Source organism: Bos grunniens, chromosome 2 (genome assembly GCF_055505025.1).
Source record: "Bos grunniens cultivar Pamir isolate PY7600 chromosome 2, Bosgru_T2T1.0, whole genome shotgun sequence".
NCBI lineage: Eukaryota > Metazoa > Chordata > Mammalia > Artiodactyla > Bovidae > Bos > Bos grunniens.
The window spans coordinates 20,811,210-20,832,125 of record NC_141166.1 but is presented as its reverse complement, the minus strand read 5'-3'; the positions used below and the strand labels follow the sequence as shown (position 1 = coordinate 20,832,125).

At 43.4% G+C, this 20,916-nt stretch overlaps 1 protein-coding gene across 6 annotated transcripts in view; it reads left to right on the top strand.

The window, feature by feature from the left end:
* Positions 1 to 17,872: 17,872 nt before the first annotated feature.
* The window catches only part of DAW1 (dynein assembly factor with WD repeats 1), a 35,747-nt gene continuing 32,703 nt past the window's right edge, over positions 17,873 to 20,916 (top strand). For 2 of the 6 annotated variants that reach the window (XM_086365527.1, XM_086365486.1), the window contains exon 1: positions 18,143 to 18,238. Coding sequence is in view for 2 of the 6 variants with exons in the window: in XM_086365482.1 (XP_086221608.1) it covers positions 18,121 to 18,238 (118 nt within the window). In the remaining 4 variants the exon portion in view is untranslated. Of the gene's footprint in view, positions 18,273 to 18,611; positions 18,757 to 20,916 lie in introns of all 6 variants that reach the window. The other 4 variants (XM_086365508.1, XM_086365482.1, XM_086365516.1 and 1 more) reach the window with 4 other exon arrangements.

The window sequence follows — 20,916 nt, the reverse complement described above, 5'->3', positions numbered from 1 at the left end:
ATTATCTCCTCTTCCCAATTTCTTCTAGTCTTTCTTTCCTTTTCTCCTTCAGTTATCCAAGCTCCATCCATCCATCCAACACTTTTTTCCCTGCTTTGTTCATTATTTCAGAGAAGCATATTTTCAAATTCATGAATCCCTGCTTCCTCCCAGTAGTCATTTTGATGTGTTACTAATTATAGATCCATTTGAGCAAAGAAACTTCTTTTTAAAAAATGCAGTATCTTAAGGGGTGGATGGGATGAATTGTGAGATTGGGGTTGGCATATATACACTATTGATACTGTATATAAAAATTGACAACTAATGTGAGTCTACTGTAAAGCACAGGGAACTCTGCTCAATACTCTGTGGTGACATAAATAGGAAGGAAATCCAAAAAAGAGAGAATATATGTAAACATGTAGCTTATCCCCTTTGCTATACAGCAGAAAGTAATACACTGTAAAGCAACTATACTCAAATAAAAATTTATTAAGAATGTATATCTTTGCCCAGTTTTCATATGCAAGAACCATCTGTGGCACTTTTTAAGATGCAATTATTTGGGGGAAACTCGTGTGTGTATGCATATATTCATATATTGCTTAATATGTGTGTAATATACTTTGTCTATTTGCATACTGTTTAAATATAGAGAGTCCATGACTTAACAATGGCTTGACTTAAGGTTTTTTTGACTTTATGATGGTGTGATATACACTTATTAGAGACTGTACTTCAAAGTGAATTTTGATTTTTTCCTGGGCTAGTGAAATGTGTGTGGTACAACCCTCTCTTATGATGTTTGGCAGAAGCAGTGACCTCAGCTCCCCATCAACCATACAGTCATGAGGGGAAACAACCAACAGATGTACAGCCTCTCTGGATCCAGACTACCGGTCTGCTTTTCCCTGTCAGTGTGGGTTCCATAAACTACACGAGATAGTCAATACTTTTTTATAAAATGGACTTTGTGCTGGACAGTTTTGCCCAGTTGTAGGCTATTGTCCGGAGAAGGCAATGGCAACTCACTCCAGTACTCTTGCCTGGAAAATCCCATGGGTGGAGGAGCCTGGTAGGCTGGGGTCCATGGGGTCATGAAGAGTCGGACACGACTGAGCGATTTCACTTTCACTTTTCACTTTCATGCATTGGAGAAGGAAATGGCAACCCACTCCAGTGTTCTTGCCTGGAGAATCCCAGGGACGGGGGAACCTGGTGGGCTGCCATCCATGGGGTCGCACAGAGTCAGACACGACTGAAGTGACTTAGCAGCAGCAGCAGCAGGCTATTGTCAGTGTTTTGAGCTTGTTTAAGATAGGCAAGGCTAAGCTGTGATGTTCAGTAGGCTAGGTGTATTAATAAAAGCATTTGGACTTCTGTTATTTTAACTTACCATAGGTTTATTGGGACATAACTCCCTCATAAGTTGAGGACAATTTGTACTTTGAAAAGCATTTTCAATAGGCTGCCTTTTTTCCAGACTTTGGAGTTTCAGGGATCAGTTTTAAAAAATTTTTATTGGAGTATAACTGATTTGTTATGTGTTAGTTTCAGATGGACAGCAAAGTGAATCAGTTATACATGTACATATGCTCAGTCGCTCATTCATGTCCGACTTTTTGCGGCCCCGTGGACTGTAGCCTGTCAGGCTCCTCTGTCCATGAGATTTCCCAGGGAAGAATACTGGGGTGGGTCGCCATTTCCTTCTCCAGGGGATCTTCCCAACCCAGGGATCAAAGGTGCATCTCCTGCATTGGCAGGTGGGTTCTTTACCACTAGTGCCACTTGGGAAGCCCATACTTATACAGATACCGACTTTTATTTTTAAGATTCTTTCCCATATAGGTCTTTACAGAGTACTGAACATAGTTCCCTGTGGTCCACAGTAGTTGCTTATTAGCTATCTATTTACATGTAGCCACATATATATGTCAACCCCAATCTTCTGATTTACCCCTCACATAGATCAGTTTTAAAAAAGAAGTGAGGCATTCACAATGAAGGGAGGTTGATGAACAGAGTTACCAATCCTTTATTTTTCAAGGCAAAGTCATCAAAAACAAATAGATGAACAAATATACCATGAATTTATTAAAGGAAGGATGCTTCCACACCATAAGTATGGGAAGAACAATTTCAGAATACTGGGAAATCCATCTTAAGAAGCATAGGAAGTAAAGTTCTGTTGATACCTAAAATTTTAAAAAAATAATATATTAAATAATTTGGATAGATAAAAATAAATAGCAACATGACAGTTTTTCTTACTTTATTTGAGTGCACTTTGTTTTATACAAGCTTGTCAATTTGCACATCTATTTTTGGGGTGGTGTGACATGAAGTGACAATATCCTACTTCTTCCTGGATTTAATCTTTATCAGTTATTGTTGAAAATCTGTTCTCACATGCATATATTGATGGAAATAGATGCAACTTTCTTAAGGCTATTTTACTCAATCTAAAGTATTCAGGAAAATTATAAAGAAGGGACTTCATGGCTCCAGTCATTTCTCCTGTCTTTCTTATTCTCAGTGACAGAAGCTGCTTTAGTTGGTGATTTTTCTGATCGAGAAGGAAAGAGCCAGAGGTTGCAGAGCTCCTTGCCTTCCTGGCAGCACTTCCCCCAGGGCTGGTTCCCCTTGAGGGGAGCTGAGCTTGAGCACCTGGGACCAGATGAGAGGAGTCTGGACTGGGGAACACATTGTTCCTGACAGGTACTATATCTCAGACTACTTTTAGGGGAGCAAACTTTTCATCATCACCTTTGGAACAGTGATGAAAATTTGCTGGCCAATGGTTTCCCAAAGGACATTGGAATCACCCACATAGCTTTAGAAATATAGAGGTACTTGGTCTCACTTCAGAACTGTGGGATCAGAGTCCCGTGGAGATCAAGGAGATCCAACAAGTCCATCCTAAATGAAGTCATCCCTAAATATTCACTGATTTTGAAGGACTGATGCTGAAGCTGAAGCGCCAATACTTTGGCCACCTGATGCCAAGAGTCGACTTATTGGAAAAGGCCCTGATGCTGGGAAAGATTGAGGGCAGGAAGAGAATGGGATGACAGAGGATGAGATGGTTGGATGGCATTGACTCGATGGGCATGAATTTGAGCAAACTCCAGGGGATAGTGAAGGACAAGGGAGCCTGGTGTGCTGCAGTCCATGGGTAGTAAAGAATCAGACACTGCTTAGTGACTGAACAACAATAACAATAGGCATGTATCCACACAAGTGATCTTAAGGCAGAGTCATCAGGAAGAAAGGACTGGACAGTGGGGTTTCAAGGTGGTCTGAAAGGACACTTACAGCCAGCTTCCACTGGGCTCTCTTGTAGAAGATGGATTTGATTTGCTGGGTCCAGTCTCAAAGGCTGAACTGGTAGTGGATGCCAGCTGAGAATTTATCCTATTAGAAGAAAGTTCTCCCTAACTGCCCTGAGAAACGTTTATTATTAGAAAGAACCAAGATAGGCTGAACAATGGCCAGGGTTGGGGTGGGGAAGGGGTTAGTACCTGTCAATATCTTTGCAATTGACTTTCTGTGATTCTGTGATGATTCCCATCCTCATTCAGTCATTGAACAGGGCTTATTGTCCTTGTACTAGGCACAAGGAATACAGTGGTAAACAAAGACTTGGCAAGCAGAGAGGAAAGAAAAACAAACAGCTTCATTCCTATACTTATGATCACTTGCTCTAAAAACCTGAATTGGAATTCAGATTATTTAGCAGTGTGTTTATATCTTATTTTAGACTTACCATTTATTATATTTTATATTTTAGACATTATCTCTCTTGGTTTGTTCATATGCCCTATATTTTCCTCTGCTTTGTCTATTTTTAATGCCTCTTTTCCTCCCCCATAACCATCTGTCTTTTTCTCTCTTTTATCCCTTATTTTCTCCTTTACTTCTTCCTGTCCTCATTAATAAATAGGTGGAATTAATACATTTATTAAATAATATCTAAGTACTATACACATAGAGGTATATACCTAAATGTCAATTCATCCTTTTACCATTCCTGGCTATGTCAGAAGCATCAAATGAATATAGTCTGGGGAAAAAAAAAAAGTTGACATGCAACTCTCTTTAGGCTCCTGAAATACTTTAATAAAAGAGAAAATAAATTTCTTCTCTCCTCCAAACCAGTTCGCAAAGGTGAACTTCCGCCCCTCACCTTGGGTCTGGAAAGTACTGAACAGTTTATAACAGAAAATGCATCACATATTGCATATCTTGTTACTTGATAGTGAATAGCTTTCTTGTTCTGCTCTGGATTATCAGAGACCAGATATTGACAGAACAATAGCCTCAGCAAGACAGGCAGCTCTGAGAGGTAACTTCACTTTGTTGTTTCAAAAGTGGTGGTTTCCACTGTGAAGAAACACAGGTAGAATTTTTATTCTTTTCACCTCTGCAGGTTCAAGCCATGGGTGAATTCTGAGAACAAGCAATTCAAACAGTTCTGCTTTAGCATGAAAGTCAAGAGCATGTAACAACATATTTTAGGAACTTTAACTTGGAAAGTACTAAAATAAAAAAAAAAAACGCTCTGAGCAATTGCTAAGTATTAAATGGCACTTCCTGTTCCATGAGAGAACTAAGTTCTACCATCTGAAAACTATGTAACTACGAGTGATGTGGTCCAATGTTTTAATGCGATATTGGCCCTACATCCTAGTGGGGACTTTTGTCCAGATAAGCTTCTACTTCTAAAAAGAAATCAGATCTTAGCTGGAGAGATATTTCCCCTGGTTTTATGCCCAGTTAGATAATATCATAATTGCTTTTCCTTCCTGCAGTATTGCACATTTTTCACTCGTATCTGGGGAAAAGATATGACCAGTTGCCAAACTAGTAAACAGATCTGTCAATTGTTAGGAGATGAGGAACCAACCTTTAGTGATGTGTGCCAGGTACTATACTAGGTGATTTACACGCACGATCTCTCATTTCTCACGGTAATTTTCCCAGAGAGAGATTATCATTATACCCATGGGATGTTGAGAAGGTCAGGAGATTGCTCACATTCTCATAGCATTTGGTAGCAGAGAAGGGATTCAAACTCCCATCTTTCTGACTCTAACTTCTCTGAACTTTCTATTGTAGCTGAGAACATAGGCCAGACCTGGGTTTAAGCACTTCTTCCCCCATTTTTTTTTTTTTAAACAGAGGGCTCAAGTGGCAAGGTCACGTGGGAAACCTGAGCTAGAAGGATGTCTGGGAAGTGTAGTCATGGGTGTCTCAGCCCTCAGCTTGCAACAAAGCCTGATACAATCAACACAAGGGGCTTGGAAAGCACTTGCTGCAATCAATACCCAGTTCTTGCCAGCGACACCTTTGACTACTGGACACCCAAGAATTTCCTTCTTCCCTCAGAAACTCTTGGATCATAACAACAGCAACAAAAAAAGCGCCCATTATTGCAATGAAAGCTTTGCTTATGCCAATAAAAATACAATTTCCCAACCAAAACAGAGACCCCAAATGTCTTCAGTTGCAGCACTCCCCTCTGGGCATCCACATTTCCCCATTTAGTTTAATCATAGTCTTGATTGTTATATTGTAACATGTGGAGAAAATTAAGCCCTATGTAAAGTAGGAGAGAAAAAGGAGATAAAAAGTAAAAATACAACTTAAAATGGAGAGAAGGAATATGTTAAGTACAACAGTGTTCATTTCTGCACCACTTTTTTTGGGTTTATTTCTTGTATCTTTGTTACTCCACCACCCATTCCGTGTTGGCTTTGTCTTCAGCCAGCCCATCATCAGGTTAGGCTTCTTTGTTCAGAGTATAACCCAAACCTTCACTCCTAAAGGGTTTGAATCTTAGGAAGGTCCTTGTTACATTGGTTCTCACAGTCTTCCATTGATTTTTATCACTTGACAGGGCATGAAATGGGGTCCCCACAGAATTTCTTGGTTTGAGGAATATTTTTCCATTGTTTTCATAATTTAACGGGAATTTTGTTTCCCCTTGATAACCAACCTACTCTCCCCAGTGAATGTGGCTACCCTCTTTTCTTACTAGTTTATCTAGGGACACAGGGGCCTGAAATGGCTGAAGGGCAGCTCTTAGTTCTGGGAATATGGTTGTGTCTAATTTAATAATTTTGTTCCCAGAACTCAGACTTCTAAGCTAGCAAAACCACACACTTGAAAAGTGTGATAATCAGACTTTTGCAGGTGAATTATTAGGTGGAATATTGAGAGATGCTGCTCTAACGTCCCATCCTTTGTATGCCAGAACAGTGGATTCTGTGGGAAAGTCAGCACCCTTTATGGTTGCCGGTTCAGGACAGACAAGGAAATCAGGAACAAATCCCTCAAGCTAACCAAGTATTGCTTTCCCCCTGACCTGGAACTAAGTTCTCTGTCGGCCAGTTGCTTCCAGGTGGTGAGGCTGGTATAAGAGCAGGGAGTCCTCTGGCCATTTTAATTCTTGAGCAGGTACTTGGTGCTGTGCTCAGTAGCAACATTGTTTGAAGATCACTACGATGCATGATTTAGTCTGTTCATGCTGCTGTAACAAAATACCACTGACTGGGCAGCTTATAATCAACAGAAATTTATGTCTTACAGAGCTGGAGCCTGGAAGTCTGAGACTAGGCACCAGCATGGTTGAATGAGGGCCCTCTTCCAGCTTATAGCTATGTCCTCATGTTGGAGAAAGTGTGAAGGCAGGAGAAGGGGATGACAGAGGATAAGATGGTTAAATGGCCTCACCAACTCAATGCACATGAGTTTGAGCAAACTTCAAGAGACAGTGAAGGACAAGGAAGTCTGGCGTGCTGCAGTCCATGGGGTCACAAAGAGCTGGACCCAACTGAGCATCTGAACAACAACAACACATGGAAAAGGGGGCGTGGGAGCTCTCTATTTTTTATTTTTATATAGTTTTTAAATTTTTATTGGAGGATAATTGCTTTACAATGCTTTGTTAGTTTCTGCTGTATGACAATGTGAAACAGCTATACATGGACCTCCTTCCTCTTGAGCCTTCCTCCCACCCCCATCCCACCCCTCTCTGACTTCTTCGTAAAGAGAATTAATCTCATTCATAAGGGCTCACTCTCATGACCTAATCACCTCCCAAAGTTCCCATTGTGTAATATCACACCTGGCATTAAGATTTCAACAAATGCATTTTGAAGGGGACACACATAGTCAAACTACGGAAATGCATGAGGCAGGTTGTCCAGCAGGAGGGAGCATGGTTGGGCAGAAAGGGAAATTCTTATCCAGCATCAGCGTTTTTTTCCACTGAGGGCAACTTTCTGTCCTGTCCATCCTACCAGTAAGGAAAAACAGAACTGAGTGAGCTGAGCTGTCAGCTCTGCCAGAGTGGCCAGGTAAGAGTTTCAGGAACAAAAGTATTATCAGCTGATTAATTATGAGAAAAAAGACCACGGAAAGTTTGGGAAGTCTTTGAAGAGGAGCTGGTTTGGGAAAATGATGCCATTACGTAAATTGAGTTGGAAATGATGGCAACGTGGAAGTGAAACACCAGAAAGAGAGAAATAGATCAGAAAGGCCGGAGGAAGCCAAAGAAGTTTTGAGAAGGAAGTGCCAGTGAGGTCAGAGAAAGAGAAGGGGGGAAAGATGTGGAAACTCACCTATGCCAGATCAGCTGAGAGTCAGATACATTTTCCCAGAATTACCCACCTATTAGTGCTGCTCTGAGATGCTGGGGAGGGGATGTAAGGCCTGAGAAAAAAGAACAACAGTGAAACAGAGCAGCACCCTACGGTCCTTTCCCCACCATGTCCTCTGTCTGCCTTTTGTCTGTGGAATTTAGCCAAAGAATAAGTTTAATCAGAGTACTGAGAACAAGCAGGAACAAAGGAAAACAGTCCAGGGAGACCAAATAGTAATTATGTAGTCATTAAGCAAAGTCAAGTACTTTTAGTTCTTCACCAAGGGCTATAGACAATCAGTTCAGTTCAGTTCAGTTGCTCAGTCCTATCCGACTCTTTGCAACCCCATGGACTGCAGCACACCAGGCTTCCCTGTGCATCACAAACTCCTGGAGCTTTCTCAAACTCATGTTCATCTAGTCAGTGATGCCATCCAACCATCTCATCCTCTGTCATCCCCTTCTCCTCCTGCTTTCAATCTTTCCCAACATCAGGGTCTTTTCCAGTGAGTCAGTTCTTCACATCAGGTGGCCAAAGTATTGGAGTTTCAGCTTCAGCATCAGTCCTTCCAATGAATATTCAGGACTGATATCATTTAGAATGGACTGGTTGGATCTCCTTGCAGTCCAAGGGACTCTCAAAAGTCTTATCCAACATCACAGTTCAAAAGCATCAATTCTTCGGTGCTCAGCTTTCTTTATAGTCCAACTCTCACATCCATATATGACTACTGGAAAAACCATAGCTTTGACTAGACAAATCTTTGTTGGCAAAGTAATGTCTCTGCTTTTTAATATGCTATCTAGGTTGGTCATAGCTTTTCTTCTGAGGAGCAAGCATCTTTTAATTTCATGTCTGCAGTCACCATCTGCAGTGACTTTGAAGCCCAAGAAAATAAAGTCATCCATTGGGACTGAATTCCATGATCTTAGGTTTTTGAATGTTGAGTTTTAAGCCAGCTTTTTCACTCTCATCTTTCACTTTCATCAAGAGGCTTTTTAGTTCTTTTTCACTTTCTGCCAGAAGAGATATGGCTCAGAATATGGACATAGACAATATTCTGAGCCATATCCTGTGAGCCATTTTACAAATACTGAAACCCCCCACCAGGTGGAAGAAGTTAACTACATGATGACCAGGCTGTAGGCATGACATAAGCTGCCACAATTCTGAGAACTGGCCTCAAGGAAATGGGAACAAACCAGCCCTGGGATTAAAGATTAACTGTACCTAAAACAATCAAGATGACTCCGGGCAGAATACTGACAACCAGTTTTAAGATGACGGTCAGAGCTGACTGTGCTGTGTCTGCAGGTAGCCTCCTCCCTCAGCCTATAAAAACTCTTGCCCACAGATTGTCAGCCTTCAGACAGACATCTGCCCTCCACCCTGGTTGCTGGTATCCAAAATGAAGCAAACTTTCCTTTCCATCAACCTGACCTCTTGGGTAGCTTTTGAGCCATGAACAGCTGAACCCCACTTTAAGTTATAATAGAAATGAGAGCAATGATAATAGCACCATAGAGTTCCAAAGTTTTTATTTTTGTATATACTCTGATGGAAAACAAAACAACATAAGAGAAGATGGATTCTCTTCCTGTTTTAAAATATTACTTTTTATCAACTATGCATTCACTTCAGTAGGCACAGGTAAAGTCAAAAATCCTGGCTGAGAGGTAGCCTAGCCCTCATGGTCTTGGAGTTTTTTAGATATGATACAGTGAGCCCTGCAGGGACCATAGGTCTTGCGTTGGCACAGACTCAGCTCAGGAAAGAAGTATTATGAGCAGTTCTTCATTTGTGGTGAATGTGTTACTACATTCTTAAAAAAGAGAGAGAGAGACAGGAGAAAATAGAAATTTAGGATTTTTTTTTAAATTAAAATTTTAGACTAAAAGGCAAGAAAAAAAGTTGGTTAAGTAAAAGCACTATTTAAAAAGGCCATAAACAGGGAGAAAGAAGTTCAAACTATCTTAACATTTTAGAATCTCAGTTTCTTACCTGTAAAATGGGGATCATTTCCATCATGGAGCTTTTGTGAAGATTAAATCAAGTAATAATTTGTGCAATGCACTTAACCCAGTGCCTGGCACAAAGTGGGCACACATCAAGTGTTAACTATTATTGCTGCCATTGCTAGCATATTTACTTAACATTGCATAGCATTATCTCACATGTTTTGATTTCTTATAGCTATGCCATCTATGGGGTTTCCCAGGTGGCACAGTCATAAAAACTTCACCTGCCAATGCAGGATGGATTGCTGGGTTGGGAGTGGGAAGATCCGTGGAGAAGGAAATGGCAACCCACTCCAGTATTCTTGCCTGGAATATTCCATGGATAGAGGAGCCTGGCGGACCATGGTCCATGAGATCGCAAAGAGTCAGACACAACTGAGCACATACACATGCCACCTATATTTATCATTATTATTTTATTATACATTCAAAAATTGATCTTTCTTGTCACTCTCAAATATATTAAGTGACGATTAAGAATACAGCAGTAACTTATTAGGAGAGTTAAGTGCAATAGAAAACAAAAACAAACGTGTACTGCACCAATTTTGAATGTTCTTTCAAAACAAAAACACTTTCAAATGAAAAAGCCTCAACAAATAAATACAAAATTATAAAAAGATAAGAGAAATAATAATCTGTCTTCTGAACTTTTCTGGTAATTCCAGAGAGTGACTTTTAAAGATAGTTTTCGAGAAGGCAGAAGAAAGATGCGTTCTTGGCACACAGCTTACACTTTTTTGTTGAACCCTGGCTCTGGACTTGGAAAGGAAACAAGTGTAACTGCTCATCTATACCATATGTACACTGCTGCCCCCTGCCGCCAATGGCTTGCTTAGCAGCTAAGTAACAAGATCATTTAAAAAAAATCCCTCAAAGAGATTTTGTATGTATGTATTCCAGAGTGAGGTAATTCAGTTATAGAGACAGATAACTGTATCATGGTAAGGTTTAAAGAGAAAAAATTAGGTGCCTACAAATTGAAAGGGGTACACACTGCAATGCATATATTTACATCATTTAGGCAGAAGGAGAAGAGGGTGACAGAAGATGAGATGTTTGCATGGCATCACTGAGTCAATGGACAAAAACCTGGGCAAACTCTGGGTGATGGTGAGGGACAGGGAGACCTGGCGTGCTGCAGTCCACGGGGTCACAAAGAGTCGGACACAACTTGGGGACTGAACAGCAACAACAATCTCTACAAGAATCCCACGGGTGGGTACTATTAAATTATTGTCCGCACTGTAAGTAGAGGAAACTGAAGTTTGAAAACGTACTCAGATAGGAGGTGGCAGAACTGCCATTCAGCCTTCACCTCCTCTGACTCCTCTTTGAACCTTTTCTAAGTCAAATCTCCCTGAAGAGAATATTAAACCAACTATGTTCATCGAAAGTATGACCCTTGGCAAGTCTAACCAAACGGCTTGATGTGCTATTTCCCCCCACTTTCTTTTGCATTGAAAAGGAGCTTGCAAGCAAATGCACTTCAGCAGACTACACACCAAGTAGGGAGGTTTAGAGGAGTCAAGGCTACGAGCCTTGGGCAGCTTGTAAGTATCAGCCATCCTCTCCGCACAAATGGAGGGCTGCCCTGGCTGATGGGTTCTGCAGACAGCCTGGGCAGCCTATGAAGACCTGGCAGCAAGGATGAGTTGGGGGGGAACTGGTCTGTGCTTCTCTTGGGTCAGCCAGCTGTGTGAGTGTCTCCTTGAAGCCTGGCCCTGGAAGTCCAGGAGGAGTGAAGAGATACCTTGGTAATCCTCTAACCCATAGGTGACATCTTTTCTTAAAAAATATTTTTAATTTTATTTTTGGCCATGGTGAGTCTTCATTGTTGTACATGGGGATTTTCTAGTTGTGGTGAGCAGGGGCTACTCTCTAGTTGCAATGTGAGGGCTTCTCATTCTGGTGGCTTCTCTCGTTGCAGAGTACAGACTCTAGGTTCCCAGGCTTCTGTAGTTGCAGTGTGTGGGCTCAGTAATTGTGGTGCCTGGGTTTAGCTGCTCCATGGCATATAGGATATTCCCATACCAGAGATCGAACCCATGTCCCCTGAATTGCAAGGTGGATTCTTAACCATTGGACCACCAGGAAGCCGTGACATATTTTTATAATTTGCCCAAAGGCATGCCTTTGGCTGGTGGTGGCACTAAAAAACCCCTGATGGATGTGTTTACCTGCTTGCTCATTATTCACAAGACAAAGAGGGACCTTTTTCTCAGGCAGGCAGAGGGCATGGGCAAACTGATCTTAAACCAATCCCATCCCCTAGGCCCAGCACCACAATCAAAAGCATATTTAGGAAACAATCCTTTCATCTGGGTAAAGAAAGAAGGATGGAGAGTTTATTATGGTGAGTAGTGGAAGGGTAGGGGAGAGCATCTTTGGAGTTTGGGGATCCAAGCAGAATGAAGAAAGATACCAGCTTTCTGAGATGATATTTGGAATTCAACAAACCTCCCAAAGGAGCTTTCATGAATCAAAGGAATGGATGGAAATCAGGTAGAAATGGCCTCTCAATGTAAACTGGAGAGAGCCCCCTAGATTCTCCAGATCAATCTGGTGAATTTAGATAACTGCGTTTGCTGGACTCCCTGGTAAGGCATGGAAATTAGCAAGGAGCTAAGGGCTTTTTAGGTGGCACCATGGTAAGGAACCTGCCTGCCAATGCAGGAGACATAAGAGATATGGGTTTGATCTCTGGGTTGGGAAGATTCCCTGGAGGAGGGCATGGCAACCCACTCCAGTATTCTTGCCTGGAGAATCCCAGGGAGAGAGGAGCTTGGTGGGCTACAGTCCATAGGGTCTCAAAAGGGTCAGAAATGACTGAAGTGACTTAGCGTGCGTGCATGCGCACACGTGCACACACGCACGTACACACACACACGCACGCACGCACACACACACACACACACACAGAGCGCCTCCTAGGTCTCTCTCCTAGAGGAAGCAATAAGAGGTGATGTTTAGTGGAGTGTCCAGCTGGGACCGAAAGCAGGACATGGTTACATCTCGGTAATTGACTACAACAAGCTGGGAGGGAGTACTCTGACAAGCAGGGGGAGGGTTATACATGCGAGCAGGAGCCGGAAGCCAAGGATAACCAAGACTGAGAATTTTAGACCTTTCCTCCATCAATTTGTAAGAAGTGGCTATGTTGTAAGACTCCTCAGGAATTTAGAATACACTCCATTGGAGACTCCTCTGGAGGTCCAATGGTTAAGAGTTCGCCTTCCAATCCAGGGGGTACAGGTTAGAATCCCTCTTCAGGGAGCTAGGATCCCACAGGTCTCAGGGCCAAAACCCCCAAACATGAAAACCAGAAGCAATATTGCAACAAATTCAATAGAAAGGCTTTAAAAATGGCCCACATTAAAAAAAAATATATATATATATATATTAAAAAAAACTCTGTTGGAGGAAGAAAAAAACAACAGTTCTGAGGGTAATGTGGTTTTAAACATGAAATGACCGAAGAATCAGTGGTTTCTTATGAGTTTGCTTGAGAGTGGCAGATGCAGCTTTCCAAATGCGGGCTTGAGGCAGGACTTGCCTGGAGGTAATAATTCAGAAACTGTGATGTGAAACCCATGCCTCCCACTTACTGTTGAATTGAAATAAGCCTGTGCAGAAGGTGATACAGCCTGGTAAGACTTTAGAACAGGTGAAGTGGGACGCTTATCAGGTGGAAGGAATGACAAGAATAAAGTCCCAGAGCGTGAATAACTAAGTCGTGGTATGCTGAAGCTGCATGGAATGAAAGAGAGTGATTTACAGATGAGTAACCAAGGGTTGGCATGTGACAAATGACTTTCTTAAAGGTCGCTAATGAGAAGGCCAAGGTTGGAACTTCTGTCTTCCAACTAGTGACGCACCGTGGTTCTCCTTTCCACGTGCATTCTCTTATAAAAACACATGAGCAGCACAGAATCACAGAATCGTGGCATCAAAAGGGAAACTAGACCTCTCTTATCTAGCCCTGTTCTTGGCCAATTTAGCACTGCATACTGCGATAATCTTGGCATCTGGGCAAACTGCCTCAGCTAGAACACTTCCTGTGATGGGAAATTCTCAGCACCTTTTCAGGCATTACTGGACACACTGGCACAAAATTGTTTATTTTGAGCTGAACTCTGCCTCCGGGTATCTGGCTCTCTTTACCCTGCCCTGTCTCTGCACATAATCAGCTCCTTCCTCTTGCCAATGCATCCTCCAAACTCTTGAGCATCGAGAATCAATGGAAGACCTACTGTGTACCAGGCATGGAAAGTAGCATCAGGCCCACCCCAGATATCCTTGTTCATGTTCCAAACATTTTCAGGTCCTTTTATAATATCTTGTTGTTCTTTTCTGGACTATCACTAGACTTGATCAAGCATAGAACCCTCTCCATACTTCTAAATCCTCACCAGCCATTTCCTTAAAAAGACAAATCTATTTGGATCTACGGAGAAAGTAGTTATTTCTTAAGAAATGTAAGCTAGTTTTAATATTTATACTAATTGCTCAGCCGCTCAGTTGTATCCAACTCTTTGAAGTTCTATGGACTGTAAGCTGCCAGACTCCTCTGTCCATGGGATTTTCCAGGAAAGAATTCTGGAGCAGGTTGCCATTTCCTCCTTCTGGAGATCTTCCAGACCCAGGGATTGGACTCCTGTCTCCCGCATCTCCTGCATTGGCAGGTGGATACTTTACCACTGAGCCACCTGTTAGAATAATGCAAAATGTCATAAGTAGTAAAGCATACCTATTGTTAAATATCATACAAAAGACTCCAAATTGAATGTAAGTGATTGCCAGAGTCATTTTTTATCTAGACGATCAGTTTCAATAGGAACAATATGGACACATTCTTTCCCCAATTTGAAACACACAATCATAGGATAATAAATGCTTATTGTTATCATTATCATCCTTGATAGTTACAGAATGTTTCTGAATGAGCCAGACTCAGCAAGAACAACTCTGTTATTCAGAACCTGTGATCATTCCTGTCATTCCAGTGAGGAAACTGAAGCCATAGGGATTATGGACCATGCCCAAGAGCACACAGCTGGTAGATGGCGGAACGAGGCTTCCAGTCAAGCAGTGCACGCTAAGGAATCACCACTAGCTGCAAAGCTTCGTTAATCGGCCCTGCTGGTATGCCTGCACGTCTCAGTAGTAGCCCATCTGTGAACGTCAGTGTGGTCTCACCTAGAGATGTGCCCCTCTCCATAAATGCAATAATTTCAAACCCATTTGAGGTCTGAATCTTCCTATGAATGAGTCCCCTGAAGTACTTTTTTTCAGAATTAGATCCCTTTGTAATTGGAACATGCCTGGAACTCACAGATCCTCAATACACACTGATTGAATGATAAACTTAGCAGACCTCGGCCCCAGCAGTTTCCTGGTCTTAGGAAAGAGCAGATGCTTTGATAGTCTTCAGTGGGATGGAGGCTGGCTTGGGAAAAAAGTAAAAAGGGATGTGTCATCAGTGTGTCTGTACTCTGATGCAGTTCCTTGCTTGGGGGTCTGCTGGGGCGGACTGCTATTAACTGGGCTGCACAGCTGACCTCTACTATCAGGCTCTGATCTTCTGAAGGGATTGTCTTTCTCTCCAGAAGGGAACTGCACTTCTCTTTTTAACCTACCACTCTCAATGAGGACTAGTCATGTAGTTTTTCACTGATGCCATGACTCTCCAAGATAAACGCAGTCAAAAGGGAAACACCAAGCCCCACTGTAGCGGGAACCCTTCCTGCCCCATCTGTCTCTCATCAGTGCTGAATCTGGATCCCCCAGACTGTCTCCTGCCTCCCTCCCTTCATCCTTTTCCCCCTCTCCCATCTGTATAGATTGCCCTGCTCCCCGCCTTCCTTCCCAGGGGACTTCTTCTCCAGCCCTCTGTATGATGTCCACTGGTCCCTCTCAGAGTCTTGGAGCATCTGAAACCCAAGTATGCAAAGCATTCCCTCTCTTCCCATGTTGTTTCTGGGTCTTATTCACATCTTCTGAGCAACCAGTTTACTGTCCCTGACAATCAGGGAACATGGTTTGGAATACAAAACAGGCCTGATGGCAGGGGGAGGATGTCCAATTTCACTCAGACCTGGCTGAGCCTACTACACTAGTGCAATGGCTTTCAGACTTCATCATTCATCAGCATCACCAGGAAAGCTAATCTAAACACAAACTGCTGGGCCTCACCACTAGGACTTCTGATTCTGTAGGTGGTGTCAGGTAGGGCAAAAACGTGCATTTCTAACAGGTTCCCAGGTAATGCTGATGCTGCCACTGGTCCAGGGACATACTGTGAGAACTGAATTTCAGGGTGGCTTCAATGCGTTGGACTGAAGTGGTTTGCGGCAATAAAATTATTATCATTAACTTTTCAGTTTCTGATAGTTCAAGGCAGCTGTCAGTGGGAAGAAACCCAGAGTTGAATATTACATTTATATGTACAAATCCGTATGTGTGGCGATTGGTGATCTAGAGGGTCAATGGTCAGATCAGCACAGAATGCCATGAATTGATAAAAAGTGTTCTACAACTTTTCATTGTTATTTTTCAGTTGCCAAGTCCTTTGCAACCCTAGGGACAACAGCCCTCCAGGTTCTTTTGTCTGTCCATGGGGTTCTCCAGGCAAGAATACTGGAGTGGGTTGCCATTTCCTTCTCCAAGGGATCTTCCTGGATCAGGGATCAAACCTGAATCTCCTGCACTGGCAGGCGGATTCTTTACCACCAAGCATCAGAGAAGCCCACAACTTTTAGGGAGGCCTCTAAAGCATTGGAGAAGGACATGGCAACCCACTCCAGCGTTCTTGCCTAGAGAATCCCAGGGACAGTGGAGCCTGGTGGGCTGCCCTATATGGGCTTGCACAGAGTCGGACACGACTGAACGACTTAGCAGCAGCAGCAGCAGCTAAAGCCCTGTTAGAGTCTTAGGAGGTTCTCTGTATACTGAGATGAGCACTCATCATCATCACCAGGACAATGTAGGGGTTTAATTTTGTAAATTTCTGTATATCATTCACAACCAATGGCTCTGATCTAGAGGTGACTTTTAGGATTGACTGGTTTGATCTCCTTGAAGTCTAAGGAACTCTCAAGAGTCTTCTCCAGCACCACAGTTCAAAAGCATCAATTCTTCCATGCTCAGCTTTCTCTATGGTCCAGCTCTCACATCCATACATGACTACTGGAAAAACCATAGCTTTGGCTACACAGATGTCTGTCAGCAAAGTGATGTCTCTGCTTTTTAATACCTTTTCTAGGACTCAGACTTTATTTTGGGGGGCTCCAAAATCACTGCAGATGGTGATTGCAGCCAAGAAATTAAAAGATGCTTACTCCTTGGAAGGAAAGTTATGACCAACCTAGATAGCATATTCAAAAGCAGAGACATTGCCAACAAAGGTCCGTCTAGTCAAGGCTATGGTTTTTCCAGTGGTCATGTATGGATGTAAAAGTTGGACTGTGAAGAAAGCTGAGCGCCTAAGAATTGATACTTTTGAACTGTGGTGTTGGAGAAGACTCTTGAGAGTCCCTTGGACTGCAAGGAGATCCAACCAGTCCATTCTAAAGGAGATCAGCCCTGGGTGTTCTTTGGAAGGAATGATGCTAAAGCTGAAACTCCAGTACTCTGGCCACTTCATACAAAGAGTTGACTCATTGGAAAAGACTCTGATGCTGGGAGGGATTGCGAGCAGGAGGAAAAGGGGACGACAGAGGATGAGATGGCTGGATGGCATCACCGACTCAATGGACGTGAGTTGAGTGAACTCCAGGAGTTGGTGATGGACAGGGAGGCCTGGCCTGCTGCAATTCATGGGGTCGCAAAGAGTCGGACACGACCGAGCGACTGAACTGAACTGAGGACTGTGAGTTAGAGAATCCCAGGGACGGGGGAGCCTGGTGGGCTGCCGTCTATGGGGTCGCACAGAGTCGGACACGACTGAAGTGACTTAGCAGCAGTAGCAGTGGCACAGCGACCCAATATGTAGGCGATCACGCTGAGGTCATTTTTCTTTTGTTGGGGCAGGGACACGAGGGGCCAGGAATGGTAACCGCGAGCGGGAGTTTACTCCCACCCTCCGGATTAGAAAGCCAGCGGATTAAAGCTTGTGTGGTCCAGGCTGCAATTGAGGCCCGTGGTCCTCGGCCGCGCCTCGCCCCTTGTGAGATCACCCTGACTGAAGACACCAGGGGAGCTCGTCCACCCACCCCATACACCTGCACCGAGAGGTGCAGATTCGGGCCAAGGCGGCGCGGGCGGGAGTGTTCTCTCTGCGCAGCACCCTGGACCCCCTATCCCGCCCCGGGAACCCCCAGGCAGATGCGGGCGGCGGAGGGGGCAGGGTGCGCTCTGCGCCCGCGCATCTCCGGAACCTCCCAGCCAATCCCCAGACGCCTGAGAGGCAGGATGAGCCCCAACAGCTAGAACTCCAAGCCCCGCGACCCAGGAGCTGGCAGTGGCCCCCGCGCATGCGCGCCGAAGCTGTCCGCTGTTTGGACGTTTCCATGGCGACCAAGTCGGTTGGCTGGTCGTCCCCTAGCGAGAAAATGAAGCTCAAGAGCCTCCTGCTCCGGTATTACCCGCCAGGTACGGGCCGGACCCCCTCTGCTTTCACGTGCAGGTCTGCACCGGGAGGGTCTGGGGCAGAGGAAAAGTGCTGGGGCCCGAGCGGTGGTGTCCAGAGCGGGTGATCCCTAGGGAAGCCTGGTGTTTCCTAACTTGCGCTCTTCGCTGCTTCGGATGCTGTACTCGGGTTCGCAAAACTTAAAAAAAAAAAAAGACTTTTTTTTTTTTTTTTTAAAGAAAGTCCTTAATCTTTTAAATGGCTGAGTTGTAATGCTTTCTGGTTACTTAGGAACGAAGTGGAAGGGGAGGGAGAGGGGGCGATTAGTGATGTTGTGGAATATTGTTTATGAAAGGGAAGACGCTGATAAAGGTCACATTGTTTTTTATTTTAAAGGCACCAGAATGATCAAGTGAAGGTTTGTTGAGTATGGGAAGAAAAACGCATACTTAAAAAGCATATTACCTTAGTGACCGAATTCCAGACTGCACATATCAATCCACTGACACATTTACTGAAGCTCTACCTGTTGGCTCAGATGGTAAAGAATCTGCCTGCAATGTGGGCGACCTGGGTTTGATTCCTGGGTTGGGAAGATTCCCTGGAGAAGGGAATGGCAACTCACTCCAGTATTCTTGCCTGGAGAATTCCATGGCAGGCTCTTGTAGGTGGGGTGGCAAGGAGTCGGACGGGACTGAATGACTAAGGCTTTCATTTTACTGTGGACACTTTGTGCTCTTGCAACATGGGGCTTTAAAAAGTTCCAGTGAGCTCAGGAACTATGAAATAAACCCAGAGAATGCTAGAATGCTCTAGTTTTAGAGTAGGGCGTTGCTTCTTGGTCTTTTGGCTAAAATCAAGTGTAGAGTAGGACACTCTTGCCTATCCCTCTTGACCTTTAGAGGATAAGTGAAGTCCACTGGTCATACAGATTGACAAGGATAGAAATAGGAGCAGAATTCTTGGCGTCTAATTTGGAACTCACATTGAAACTAAAAATATAAAGTAAAAAGTCCTCAAAACTTGCCACAAGGCAGTAGAAGACAAAATCCACTTGCTCAATGAAAAGTCTGAACAAAAACTATCTTTAAGATGTCAAATGGGGGGCGATATCACTTTGGACTGGTTTGATTTAGTATAACTTTGGGAGGGGTGGGACTTGAAGAATTTAGCACTGAATATCTCACTGTTCACAGTAATGCATCCAACTGCTTACTCACAGTCTCCCTGAAGATGTCTAATAGGCACAGACCTCATGGGTCATTTTCTCCAGTCCCCTCCTCGTTATGTAGCTCTTTCAGGCTGGGCCCAGTCCATCGATGGCATCACCACCCCATCCACTTTTTCTGGCAGAAACCTCAGCCATCCTTTGTTTCTCTCTTGTGATTCGCTGACCCTCTCTGCACTCCCACACCCAGTTCATTAACAAATGCTGTCAGCTCTACTTTCAAAGTATTTTGTGAGTCTGTCACATTCTTCTCATTTCCTTGGCACGAGTTCCTTGACCCCACACACTTTGCTGCTTTCACCTCTATCCCTATCTCCATCCCACCCGCCAGCGCTTCTTCTTCCTTCATCCCTGGGCTTGTCAACTGGATTCCTGGTTTAACTCCATCCTCCACAGTCTGTATGTCACTAACAGCCAGTGGAATCTGGACTCAGCATCTCCAATAGTTTTTCATTATATTCAAAATAAGATCCATACTCTGTAGGATTTAGCTTACACTCACTACACTTCAGATTTCTTTAAATGCTCTTCCAAGACTTCATGGAGGGCATTTCACTCATCAGTCTCTCTTTCTGGACTCAGACGTCCCTAGACTTTGGCCACTTTTCTTCATTTGGTCTTGATCAGTGTCACCTACTCAGAGACCTTCCATTATCACTATTCAAAGAAGCACTTCCCCTCATTGATCTTACTCTCAGCCATTTTGTTTTATTGTCTTTTATTATATTAATCAAAGTACATTTATTGTCTGTGCTTTGAATGACTCCCTCTTTCCCATAAAATGTAAGCTCCATGAGAACTGAGACCTCGTCTCTTCTTCAGCTGTAAAAGAGACTCTGGCTTATAGGAGGCCCTCAGTGTTTATTGAGTGAGTTTATTAGTAAATGAATGTGTATCATAAATGAGGTTGATCCAGACATAGAACTTGTGATTTTAAAATAAATGTTTAAAAACTCAGGAGATCTTCCTTCTGCCTCCCTGCATGAGTGCAACTTTGACATGAAGCTATTAGCAAGTTTGTAGTAAGGACACTCAGTTTTTTTTCCCTCTTAAGTTTCCAATTAAAATTAATTAAAAGAATAACTGGATATCAGCATGTGAAAATGTGGAACTTAAGGATGTTTGGTTTTGATTTGTTAAGGCGTTAGTCAGGTGGTGGTAATAACACTTATCCCATACGTCTACTGACTCCCTTTAGCTAGTCTTTCAAATCTCTCTTGGGAGTGAACCTCCTTGAAAAGAATGTTGTCCCCAATTTCTCTTCTCCCTTTTGTCTTGAACTCACTCCTATCATGGTTTCACCCTCACTGATCCACTGAAACTGTTCAAGATCCTCAATGACCACCTCCAATAATGCTGAATCCACTGGCCACATCTCATCTCAGTCTTTGTCTTTTTTGACCGGGCAGCAGCACTTGATCCATTGGCTCACTCTGCCCTCCTGTGACTTTCAGGACACACGTTCCATGTTTT